The sequence below is a fragment of the Stomoxys calcitrans genome, chromosome 1 (assembly GCF_963082655.1).
Source record: "Stomoxys calcitrans chromosome 1, idStoCalc2.1, whole genome shotgun sequence".
Taxonomy (NCBI): Eukaryota; Metazoa; Arthropoda; class Insecta; order Diptera; family Muscidae; genus Stomoxys; species Stomoxys calcitrans.
This window is the reverse complement of record NC_081552.1, coordinates 74,605,817-74,619,657: the sequence shown is the minus strand read 5'-3', so window position 1 is coordinate 74,619,657 and position 13,841 is coordinate 74,605,817. Positions and strand designations below refer to the sequence as shown.

General features: G+C 33.5%; 1 protein-coding gene across 6 annotated transcripts in view; it reads left to right on the top strand.

The window, feature by feature from the left end:
• The window catches only part of LOC106085505 (CTP synthase), a 158,520-nt gene that overhangs the window by 141,974 nt on the left and 2,705 nt on the right, over positions 1 to 13,841 (top strand). For all 6 annotated transcript variants that reach the window (XM_059360434.1, XM_059360433.1, XM_059360431.1 and 3 more), the window contains exon 4: positions 13,606 to 13,776. In XM_059360434.1, coding sequence (XP_059216417.1) covers positions 13,606 to 13,776 — 171 coding nt within the window. The remainder of the gene's footprint in view (positions 1 to 13,605; positions 13,777 to 13,841) is intronic.

Here is a 13,841-nt window from a genome sequence, read left to right as displayed (position 1 = left end):
GTTGTTGTCTTAAGCTGAGTATTCTGTTTAGCTTTTTAGGCGGAATGCTGTCAAACTCAATATAAAAAACGTCGACTAAAAATAGGCGGAAAAGTAGTACTTTGCTTTTAATGAGAAAAATGGCAAACATTTTTGTTTAATTTATTGGTTTCAGTGGTTCGTTTTTCCTTATTTATTTGAGAAAAAGTATATAAAATAGAGAATAAGTGCGCATAATGAAACGTGTTTTGGTGTGGAAACAAAAACATTTGTGGCTGTTAAATTTCGCTCGCGAAACAATTAAAAATTTCAGCGGCTATTCCGAAAGCTGAATAGAATACCAACCCTAACCCTGGTACAATAAAGAGGAATCGTCATTAGCACAATAACAAAAAACTACCCCCAACGAAACTACCTTGAGTGGCAAATACCGTAAATTGAAATGTCAAAATGGTTTTAAAAATAAACTTTGTTTTACACCTTATCCGCTTCAAGTGTGTTTTATATTTGTATTTTCATCATTTTAACGCTGTTTTGTTGCTTACATGTGGAATATCGGATCAAAAAGAACATCTTTTTTAAATTTTAGAAAAAATCACAAATGTGTTATCAAGCCTTTGACATTTAGATTTACTGCAAAATCAAAACAAAAATAAAAAAATTGTACTCACTTGATCGCATGACCTCACCTTATAAGAGCACCCTGAACCCTTACATAAAATAAACGCGATCGCCAAACTTCTAATTGTATCTTAGTATTTGTTTGTGTTAGTGATCTTGCTCATATATACTTACTCGGTTGGAAAAAAATTGTGTATTTGTGGTTGCATAAATCAGAAAGTATGTGTATATATAAATAATAATAAATGTACTTCTAAAATAAAGTAATTGCCACAGAAAAAAAGTCTGTCATCACACAAAAATACATGCATTGGGAAAGAGTACAGCTTATAGACAGGGTTGTCGAGCGTGGTTAATGTGGAAATTGTATCATAGATGCGTTTTCGCAATTAATACGATTCAAATACAACATACCAACGCACGGCCCATGAAGCCATCACACCTAATATGGTTGAATAGTCTTCATACCAAAGACGAAGCGCATCCCGTAGTGGTTGGTGTGTGTTGCTATCTTTGGCTTTTCTTTTCCATTTGCAATCTCCGATCATTGAGCTCGTCTCGAAAGAGAACCAAGCAAAAATTGAAAAAAATAAATGTTTCTTTCATAACAATCTATTGTAATCAATCTGTACGAAGTAATAACTATTGTGAAAGAACGTGTTGTGCTCTTGGTCTAGCGATCTTGGTTATTCCGGTTGGCGATGGTCGAATTCGACTGTCAAATTTGACGAAAACGATCGATATATAAGTTAATTGAATTCGCTAGTTTGTCGATAGAGTATGGAACCTACTTTTATATTGATTTTTTTATTTACCATAATATTTTTCTGTTATCAAAGAGTTGAAGGGGAATAATTTACAGAATCGCATGAAATGTGAAATTCGCATTAAAAAACCTACTTTAGAATAAAGTTGAACTTCCTTTAGAGTTAAAGAAATTTTTGTTCGTTTTTAGTTAATGTAGGTCTAAAATATAGTTACATCCTTAATTACATTATATTACTTCATTGTGGCTCAACGTTAAATCAATGGAACTAAATTATTGTTTACTCAGTGCATATGATGAACAATCCTGAAAGATATTTTGAACTGAAATCAACACAATTAATGGAATAAAATATCCGAAATATTTACTGTGTGGCAATACATCTGAACAGATTTAAGCAATGCTCATGAAATAATTCATTTAATTATAGATGTATTATTTATCCTCATATTAATCCTTTGTTTTATTTTGTTAAATTTCAAATTTACACGTTGCGAATATAAATTTAAAGTATATATTAACTATTAAAGTAAAAACGTTAACACATTTAGTCTTCAATGGCTTTGGAAAAATTCCCAAATAAGTTGCAAGAAGTTCCGTTACGCCATAAACACAATATTTAATAGTCTGTTAAAAAAGAAATAAAAGTGTTGAGTATAGATACGTAGTTTTATTTTCATTCTAATACTTGGTGGCCGTCTGTAATTATAAGCCCTATTCTGAAAACTCCCTGGGAATAAACTTCCAGAGAATAAAATTCTCCCTCGAATAAAATCCTCCTATTCTGATTGAATGGGAGAGGGAATTTCGAATTTTCGAAAACAGCTGTTTTGCTTCAGCTGTTTTATTTTGGCTAAACATTTGATTGTTATTTTTTGGAAAAATTAACATAAAATGGAAAAATAAGTTATAACGGTGGCAAAAAACATGCATTACAAACATGTTTAATGTTGCTTTTGTAACTTTTGTATTTTAATAATGCGCAAGTATGGCCTACAGCTTGTCACCATATTTCTGTGTTGTGATAACAACTTTCCGTCTTCATCCAAACAATCGTTGGCTAAATTAGATGCTTTCAGAGTGGTCTGGTGAACAGATAAATAGATTAATTGTGTCGTGTTGTCCCTGGCTGCATGCGGGGCACACTTCCTGCATAATGGTGTTTAGCCTTGCCAAAAGGAGTTAACCTGGCTGAATCGTAATATAGAGGTTTGCTTCTCCTTCGTCGTCATAAATGCTGTGGTGGTCTATCTGATGCGCCGATTTATCTAAAGGCCTACTTTTATAGAGCTAGAATCTAAAGATCTAATCGACATTTCCATGCGGCGACCGCTTTTCATGGTGGTTGGGACGGCTGCTGGACATAATGCTGCCGAAAAGCGACTTATTGATTTATTCCTACTCATGTGGAGTAAATGCTGCCAAATGTGGCGCCAAGTATCTTTGAATAATTGCCCACAAACACTCCATTAAGAAACAAGCAGAAGACTTCTTGCACATCATGGAGTGCCGTCCGATTCTACTTTAAGCTCAACGATAAGGGACCTCCTTTTAGTATCCGACTCGGAACCAAGTGCTAATAAAATTGAAAAACTTAAAAAAACTTCTATGGTGGTTACATGACATTTAAACCGGGAGAACCTAACAAAATTTGTACTGGATTTTGATGAAAAAGTGAAAATTAATTTCCATATATTTGAAGTTGTTCGTAAGTAATAAGAAGTGGTACCATTTTTTTATAAAAAAAAACATTAAAATTCATAATTTTTTATCCTAATTAACTTATATGAGTACAAATCCTTTGCGAAATAATTTGCGTTAAAATATTCCATCACTGCATAAATTGTAGAACGCATTTCAATTTTAAAAGTTCCTGCAAACAAAGTTAAATAAAGATCAGTTAAATGCAGAATAATTTTTGTTTCTGTTCAGGACGTTTCGCGCTATATGTTCGGCCTATTCGATTCGGAAGCGATTAGAACTAATTTCTGAATATCACTGCAGCATATTAAATTTCTTCCTGTAATTTTATTCTGAGACAAGAATGGAAAACATTATTTGAACAGAAAGAAGAGATGGATGTCGTGACTCACCAAATTTACCTTGGTAATTTTATTTCACATTTTTGCATTTTTTTTTCTTGCTCCCGTCCACGACCTTTCTTGGAAAATGCGTATATCACACTGAGCGTTTGTGAGTTATGGGAATGGTTACAATATCTGTCAACCTAAGTGTATTTTAAACAAAATTTTAAGTTAAAACTTGAAATTTAATTAAATTTATTCAATCGTACTCATATTTGAGAAATGCATAAACTATTTTTAACGATAATTATTCAAATTGAAGAATATAGGAAGCGTTGTTTATATTGGGAAAACATTTTTATATTGGGTAAATAAAAACGCTGTTTGCTTTAAGATTATTTAACTTGTTGAGAAGATACTTGGTTAAGTAAAATGACTTCCTTAACGCAAGTTAATGAACTATATGCCACTATTTGCAGATGAGTAAAGTTTCCTTGTTTAAATCAAAAATTAACCAAATTAGATTAAAATTTGCTTATTTAACTTATTTGGAATAAGTGTTTTACTTTATTTTATGCGCACCATTTTTCTGAGTGCGCCTTCGACTACGGCTGCTGTAGCTTTTCCCCTTCGACTACGGGAATAAGGGTGATTATTTTGATACAAGTGGAAGATGTTGGCAAAGGTTTTTATTTAACTTGTACCAGTAAAAATACTAGAAGATCAAATTATTTTTACAAATAAAAGTTGCTTTTGTTTCTTTTTATACAGTTTTGTGTTTCGTTATATATTTATTTCGGTTTTGGTTGAAATTACAACACATACATGAATCTGAGTACGGTCCACACACTCACATCTGTGTGTACACCCTGCAAACATTTTTGATCGCCAAACAATCTTCCGAGAATCCTCGGGATGAAGGTTACGTTCGCGGACGAGCTCGCCTAAGAGTCGTAGACGATTCCTCCGTCGTGAGGCGTTGTGTTATCAAGACGAATCTTCTGGAAGAGTGTTCCCCGAATCTTCATATGAGTTCTTTAAGAGTAAGTCTGAAGAGTCTTGGAAGATCTTAGAATAGCACAAGAATCGTGTGGGCGTATAACAAATGAGTGTTCTGGAAAATTAATAAAATAGTCTTATGGAAGAGTTGCGCAAAACTCTCCTGGACGAATAACAAATAAGTGTTTTGGAACATTTATTAAATATGGTTCTAAAAGAGTTGCGCGTTATTCGGTTGAAAGATCTAAAAATTTAAATGAAAATAAGTTGTTTTTCAAAAAGGTAACTAAGAAAAAAATTAAACATTTTTTTATTAGTCTTCATACTACCAATCGTCATATAAACCAAGTTAGAATTCAGTTTGGTGTTGTGGAAGATGTCCACTCAAAAGAAAACATCGAATAACATAACTCAATAAGCTGAATCGTCGCGAAGATTGGCTAAAACTTTTGCACAGGAAATGGATTGTCCAATGATAACCTAGAAGAGTGTTTCACAAGTCATACGGACGATTATAACGCAATGGGTTGTAAGGGAATCGTTGCGAAGAGTTGCTAAAACATCTGTACATGCAATAGATTGCCCCATGGCATCGTAGAAGATTGTTTCGCGACTCACGCCGAAGAACAATTGCGTAAAAATCTTCCAGGAGATATTTTTTCTTTTCACCGTGGGGACGAAAGCTCTTCCAAAACTATGAAAATCCACGCACATCCACGTAAGCTGTTGATATATTGGCTGGTGCCATATTAATTTTTATACTATGTAAATGGCAACATTTTGGCCAAAGAAACCCAAAAACAAAATCAAATGTGGTAACTGTTAAATTTTATCTTAAGCTTTTTAGACTTAAAAAAAATAAATTAAAATTCCTTTTTTATTTCATTTGTCCCATCGTTTCGTCAATTTTTATTGACATCTTCAGGCGATACGTCTATTTAATAAAAACATTACATTAATTTAAAAATTTCATCAAAAAATATAATTAACATAACAAAAAATAAGGATATATTCACATGAATTTTTTCGACAAAAGCACATACATTAACAACACGACATTAATTATATTTGAGACAACTTTAATCTATCTATCCTATCTATTTTCTGTTGTATTCTTAAGCTTTCTAATTCGTTTCCCTTTCCCTCTTTGTATTCTTTATCTAATATTTTGACATTTACTATGTCTGCTCTATGTCCACTTTTCAAAATATGTTGCGCCAAAGCTGTTGTCTGTGTTCCTTTTTCAATTTCAGCTTTCTGTTCTCCCATTCTTGTTTGCAGCGTTCGTTTTGTTGTTCCTACATATACTAAGGCACAGCTTTGTTCGTCAGTTTCCTTACATTCTATTTCGTAAACAACATTGCTTTGTTGTTGTTTGTTGATTGGAGTTTTGATGTTGGAGAATATTTTGTTGTTTGTTTGCTTCGCTCTATATGCATATTTTATGTTGTTTGTTTTGTTTATTAAAGCTCTTAAGCTTTTGTTATCTGTTAATCCAGGGATGTATTTGAAGCTACAATATCGTTTGGTTTCTTCATTCGTTGTAGGGTTGCCAAAAGTGCTGTATAGTTTGTGGTTTTATTTCGTCGAAAAGTTGGTAACGTTGTCAAACCACCGAAAGAACGATTTTCGGAATTTTTTCCCAATAAAAAACCGTACCACCCTTAAACCTGCCTGCTGCTTTAATAAAAATAAATAATTGATATTTTTGACTTGATTAACTTTTTATTTCATTGCATTAAATTGTCTATAAAACATGAAATATATTGCTTAAAAAATAAATATACTGTTTTATTTAATGCTCCCAGACTTCGGAAAAAAGAAGAAAAATTGTCGTTTCCATTATGAATCTCTCTTCATTAAGGGGGATATGGTCTATAAAGACTATTATAAACAAATTAATTTATATAAAGGGTGATTTTTTTGAGGTTAGGATTTTCATGCATTAGTATTTGACAGATCACGTGGGATTTCAGACATGGTGTCAAAGAGAAAGATGCTCAGTATGCTTTGACATTTCATCATGAATAGACTTACTAACGAGCAACGCTTGCAAATCATTGAATTTTATTACCAAAATCAGTGTTCGGTTCGAAATGTGTTCATTCACCGTAACGTTGCGTCCAACAGCATCTTTGAAAAAATACGGTCCAATGATTCCACCAGCGTACAAACCACACCAAACAGTGCATTTTTCGGGATGCATGGGCAGTTCTTGAACGGCTTCTGGTTGCTCTTCACTCCAAATGCGGCAATTTTGCTTATTTACGTAGCCATTCAACCAGAAATGAGCCTCATCGCTGAACAAAATTTGTCAAAATTTGAACACATTTCGAACCGAACACTGATTTTGGTAATAAAATTCAATGATTTGCAAGCGTTGCTCGTTAGTAAGTCTATTCATGATGAAATGTCAAAGCATACTGAGCATCTTTCTCTTTGACACCATGTCTGAAATCCCACGTGATCTGTCAAATACTAATGCATGAAAATCCTAACCTCAAAAAAATCACCCTTTACATATTTAAAATGAATCATAATTAATACCAATCGAAGCATTTTGCATACAGCAGCCCGAAATCTAGATCCACATACGTTATCTTCCATCATCTGCGCCGTTTTTATGGATTAAAAGATAACACAAAGCTAATTAAAATAAGGTAATTTAAATAATGTTTATATGTTATATATACCACATTTGCATTCTACAATTCTCTCCAATTTGTTGCAATGCGAATTGTCAATTCTATTTGTTCAAATCCTAATTTCTATATGATAGAAGCGACGCATATATTTGACTCATTTTCACTTCTTTTCGCACTGGAGACTAGAGAGAGGGAACACAATATAGTTTTGATCAATGCACAATTTATACTATTAAAAAAGAATTTGATTCGTACAATTAAAAATATGTTCAACGTATGCCTTCTTTTGTATTTGAGAAACGCACGCTTTAGTTGATTGATGGAGACTGTTTATTTCTAAATACTCAAAAGATGGCTCATCACTAACATTGTTGAAAATTATCGTACTATTTTTGTTATCAATCAATGACATTAAAATAACTTGAAATAGTAACCAATATAGAACATTACTCCCCCTTAAAATTCAAAGCTCTGAAGGAGATAAATAATGAATAACTCTGACACTTCGTCTAGGACCTTGAGGATGGCTTGACTGTTGTTGTGTTGATATATCAGCAATATCCGGTTGGGACGCAATAGGGTGGTGAACAGAAGATGAAATTGGAATATCATGAAATTCTGGCTGCCATTCTGTCGAAATGTCTTGTTTCGTTTGTGTCGGCTGATGATAATCAGAATTTCTTGGCTTCATATGATTTAAATGCCGTCTACAATTGTCCATTATTACGAATAACATTTTACCAAATTTATTTATTGATTTATCTCGTACTTCGGATTCGATGATTCCTTTCTTGCCAACTCTTTCGATTCCAGTAATTGTGACCAATTTGTCTTAACAGGTCTACCACGCATTAATTCTGCAGGAGACTTTCGCTGATCGTAGGCATAAAACGATAGGTAGACAAGAATTTGAATACTGCGTCTTTTGATGACATGGTGTCATCCATATTTTTTCAAACAAACGTCTTGAAACATTTCACGAACCTTTCTGCTAACCATGGGAAGCCCGATGAAATGGCGCTGTTGTAATATGTTGAGTTTCACAAAATTAGGTGAATTCACCAGATGAGAATTGAGGACCCTTTTCGCCGACGATATAATCTGGTATCCCTTTAATTGCAAAAATTGATGACAAATCTGTTGTTGCACATGACATCGAAAATATGTGGCAAATTATGGTCAGACCTTTATATATTTTCTATCATCACTGCGATGACAAGGAAATGTTTGTTGGGATGCATAATGAACTTTTCAGTTTTCGCTTAGGCATTAATCTATATGTTCTTCATTTCATATCTGCTGCATAACGATCATCTGCCTATTTGATGTGTATCTAAAACCTCCCACGCCACGGCCCATTTAGTGAAGTCATTATTAAGCGAAGCCACACACACCTGCTGGGATAGCTCAGATGTAATGTCTAGGCTTACCAGATACAAGGAGCCTAGTTCAATCCCTGGTCAAGACGAATCTTTATTTTTTTTTCCTCTATTTCCTTGTTTGTTGGGGTGCATAATACATTTTATGTTAGAATGGAAAAGAGGCCAATGGAATTGTCTGGATGTTTGTGCCAGACTAACTGTTCTTTTTTTTGTGAGAACTAATTTTTTCCGTTAAGTTTTCTCACGTCTAAATTTTTTTGTTGGTGAGAACCAAATAACATTAGCTCCTAACTTCCCTGAGATTAGTTTGAAACAGCAATCTTCTTTTGCTTTCCTGATCCACTTAAGACAAGAGTTTAGAAGAGTTTAGTGACTTACATTTGTTTTACAAAGTGCTAATATCAAGCAAGTGCTTAACAAAAAATCGGTAAAAATCAATTCAATCCGTTTTTGTTTTAGTAAAAAGTTAAAAACTTTGAAATGGAAAAATCAAGTCACTGCAAAATTAATTTCTGAAATTTTTGTGCCATTTTTATGATAAAGATTTTCTAAAAAGAAAGTGGTCAGGAAACCAATTGTAGTATCATTTGTTTCAAACATATCAACCAGGATTTTCAATTCTAATCTGACCCCATACGAGTATTCAAAAAGAAACTCTTGTAAGATCGAGGTAAGGAATAATATATTTTCTCCGATCTAAAATATAATTTGAATATGGGGACTGCTAATTCGAGTAGCTCTTGGTGGGGGCTAATTCTGCTATTAGTTTGTATCACCTATCTACGACCAGTCCAGCACAGTGGGGCTTTATGTTCAATTCAAATATAACTGTAGGGGCCAAATTTCTCCGATCTGAAATATAATTTGAATATGGGAACTACTGATTCGATTAGTTCTTGGTAGGGGCTAATTCTGATATTAGTTTGTATCGCCTATCTATGACCAGTCCAGCACAGTGGGGCTTTATGTTAAATTCAAATATAACTGTAGGGGCCAAATTTCTTCGATCTAAAATATAATTTGAATACAGGGACTTCTGATTCTAAAAGCTTATGGTAGGGGCTAATTCTGGTATTAGTTTATTTCATCTATCTATGACGAGTTCTCCACAATGCCGTTTTATAAATGGGTCATATAGGGCATCAAAAATATTTTTGGGATAGAAGTTTGAGGGTTTGGTTAGTATTAGGCATTTTATAGTTGTAGATAAATTCTTTAGCAAGTGATTTTAGAAAATATTAGGTGAGAAATGCTAAAAAAATTGTATTTAAAATATAAAAGAAAATCTGTTAGCAGTGCTCTTTTATTCACTTAACATAGCTCTGTTAAAATGCCATGTTTGTGTCTTGGCTAAGTTATATTCAAATTTATCTTCACGAAAATTTTTTCCTCTGAAAAACGTGTATCTTTTAAGCCGAACATTACAAATACGTACGGAAGTGAAAACGCATCATGTGCGTGAAGATAAATTGCGAATTTAACGAGCAGAGACACAAACCGCTTTGTTAACAGAGTGCGAGAGAGAGTAACAGAAGTTTTAACAGACATCCACTGAGGGGTTATCAAAGATCTGCAAATACTTAAAAGCTCTGAAAATACTTAAAAAACAAGAGAAATTTATTAAATTTCTTATTTTTTTATCAATTTTTGCAAATATTTGTAGGAGGAAAAAAAACCATACGAAAATTTGGAGTTTAATATCAATGCTTTGATTCAAAACCGCCACATGAAATATATATTACCGTAATACTGAGCAAAATGACAAATTTATAAAAAAAAATATTCTGGGCAGGATTATGACCAAAGCTCCTGGAGGACATCTAAGAATTCCAAAAGGTTCTACCATACGTCGTTGGAAAGATCAAGATGTGTTTTCCAAAACATGTCTTTATTTGAAAATCGAGCGGTTGGTTTTTTAAAATTCCTGTCTTTTTTAAAAAAATTATCGAAAAAATTCTAAACAGGATTATGGCCTATGCTCCCGGAGGACATCTAAGAATTCAACAAGGTACTATCAGACATCGTTGGAAAGATCACGATGTGTGCTTTCCAAAACATGTCTTTATTCGAAATTCAAGCAGTTGGTTTTTTCAAATTCCTGTATTTTTTTAAAAAATTCTGAACAGGATTATGGCCAATGCTCCTAGAGGACATCTAAGAATTCTATATGGTACTACCATACATGGTTGGAAAGGCCACGATGTGTGCTTTCCAAAACATGTCTTTATTCGAAAATCGAGCAGTCGGTTTTTTTCAAATTCCTGTCTTTTTTAAATAGATTCTGAGAAAAATTCTAAACAGGATTGTGGCCAATGCTCCTGGAGGACATTTAAGAATTCTATAAGGTACTATCATACATCGTTGGAAAGGCCACGATGTGTGCTTTCGGCTCCTTTAAAATTTTTTTCTGAAGACAAAATGTTTATTACATTTTTTCTAAAGACTACATTTTAATGAATCTTTTTAAGGACTAACTTTCAGCGAAAAACTCTTAAAACAACCTAACCTTGAGATTATTTTTTAAAACCAAAATTTAAATTTAGCATAAACATTTTTTAAGTCTTTTTTATTATGCTTATCTGTCCCAAACAACATTCTACAATTTTTCTGTAGACTAACTTCAATAAATATTTTTAAAGACAAGATTTTAACCCATTACGCCTGGCCTCGATTCCGTTGTCCGATTTTGATGAAATTATATCTCTATATTGTACGCACTCATAATAAAATGCGTGATGCGTTTTGTTAATTGAGCTAGAGCTTCGAATTTTGGAATTTAGGTACACTAGGGTGCCAAAAGAGTTTTTCGACATTTAGAAACAAAAAAGTACCAAAAAAGGTACGAAATAGGTGAACTTTGCATAGGGCGAAAGGGTAGAGCTAGAACTTTGAAATTTGGCTTAAATGATTGTTGTTGCGAAATGAAGGGGGTAGATAGAAAAAAAAAATATGAAAAATAGTAATAGATACGAAAGAAACGTACGTTTAGTACCGTATTTGGTACCATTTTATACTTTCTTTACGGATTGAACTAGAGCTGTGAAATTTGACATGTAGATTCTACTAGGAAATATATGTTTTCAACAAGTCATACATTTTGGAACCATAAAAGTACGAAATAGCTTATTTACTTTTACGGTGAACGGAGAAGGGTAAAATTAAAAAAATTGCTAAAAATAATCGATGTCTGGACAAATATACGATAACTTGTACCAAATATGAAATGTTGAAATCGTACCAGGAGTGGAATAAAAAGTACTTATGTGCGGTAATTAGTACTATTTTGTACTTTCTTTATAGATTAAGCTACAGATCTGAAATTTGGGATACAGGCACATCTTGGCAGTATGTACCGGACGACTAGAAGATTTTGTTGATATTCGCACATTTTGGTACTAAAACGTACAATATAACACCTTCTTTACGGATTGAGCTACAGCTTTGAAATTTGGAATACAGTTGCAACTAGGCACTATGTACCGAGCGACATTTTGGTACTGAAATGTACAAAGTGGTACTTTATTTATAGTCTGAGCTACATCTGTGAAATTAGGGATACAGATACATCTTGGCAGTATGTCGGGAGGGTTGGAAGATTTTTTGGAATTTGTACATTTAGCTACTAAAACGTATAAAATGGTACTTTATTTACGGATTGAGCTAAAGATCTCAAAACTGTGATACAGTTACACCTTGACAGTATTTATCGGCCGACTAGCGTTTTTTTAATCCGTACATTTAGGCACTAAAACTTTCAAAATTTTCTTTCTTTACGGATAAGGCTAAAGCTATTAAAATTGCGATACAGTTACACCTTTATATTGGGTGTCCCATCGGGCGCAGCGAAGCGATAATTAAGATGCTCATAATTTAGATAATTTATATCTACGTAGCAATTTTTGCAAATATTTTGAATTAAAAACTTTTTGTTTATTCTAAGCTCCTGCAACAAAAAAATAATGTTCTTAATATTTTATGACCGTTTAGCGAAGAAAGCTAGATTTAATGATTTTGGCATACAATAGAACCTGCAGTCAAAAAAAGTAGGATTATTGCCATAACTTTATTTTTTTATTGAAACCATCACTCCTAAGAATTTTGAGAAATTTTTTCGTTTGATTTTTGGGATTTAAAAAATTAGCGGCTTTTGACAAGCCAATTTTCGCCCAAAACATGACGGGAAAAAATTTTGTAACTGTTTTCAGGCGTCTACTTTACGCCAATCCAAATTTCCCTACAATACCTTTTTCCTAACTCGAGTTAAAACTTTTCTAAGGTAGCTCTAGTCTAGGGTATTTTTTGTCGTTAATGCGAACCTGGGCACACGGAGCAGCTGCAAGATTCGACAAAATTTTTTTCATGAATTGTTCGGCAATTTTTAAAAAATACAGGAATTTGAAAAAACCAACTGCTCGTTTTTTGCTCAGTACTACGGTAATAGATATATCATTCGGCGTCTTTGATTCAAAGCGTTGATATTAAACTCAAAATTTTGGTATGGTTTTTTTCCTCCTACAAATATTTGCAAAAATTGATAAAACAAAATAAGAAATTTAATAAATTTCTCTTGTTTTTGGTTCTGTTAAGTATTTACAGAGCTCTGCTAACCCCTCAATGGATCTCTGTTAATACTTCTGTTACTCTCTCACTCTCTCTCTCTCGCACTCTGTTAAAAAAATGGTTTGTGTCTCTGCTAGTTAAATTCGGAATTTATCTTCACGCACATCGCGAACACATCGTTATATTATCCAGCAATCGGTAAACAAAGCACAGCTGTATTTATCGGGACGATAAGGCGCTAACCGGCATATATTCAGAAATCCAAATTCCTTTAACCAGAAGAATATCAATACGATAAATCATAACCGGAGAATGAGGAGCCCGGCCTTAGTCTAGGGGTGGTCTCCGCTTCTACACACACATTGCATACTGTTGTAAAGGCCTAAGTGCTAGACTGCGTCCAGGTTCCGTCTTTCCAAGGGTTTTCGTATCCTTTTCGGCACCCAATTACTGTGGTGTACAGCAGACTAAATTCTCTATTATATAAGTCCGATACAGACAGCCACTATGACCTTAACCAACTCAGTAAGAAGCAAGTACGTCTTCTTTTCCATTCTTTTTTTTTTTTAGTTAAAAATTAATGATTTGGAATTCTAAAATTTGCATACCATCTTTTCTCCTCATTTCAGGTGAAGTCTATGTCTTAGATGATGGCGGTGAAGTGGATTTGGACTTGGGCAACTATGAAAGATTCCTTGATGTCACTTTGCATCGCGACAACAATATAACCACAGGCAAAATCTATCAATTGGTCATAGAGAAGGAACGTAAAGGCGAATATCTTGGAAAAACTGTACAAGGTGGGTACTCCGCTCCCTTAAACATCAACTCCAATTTTTCAACTTTGCCAATAATATATGCTTGT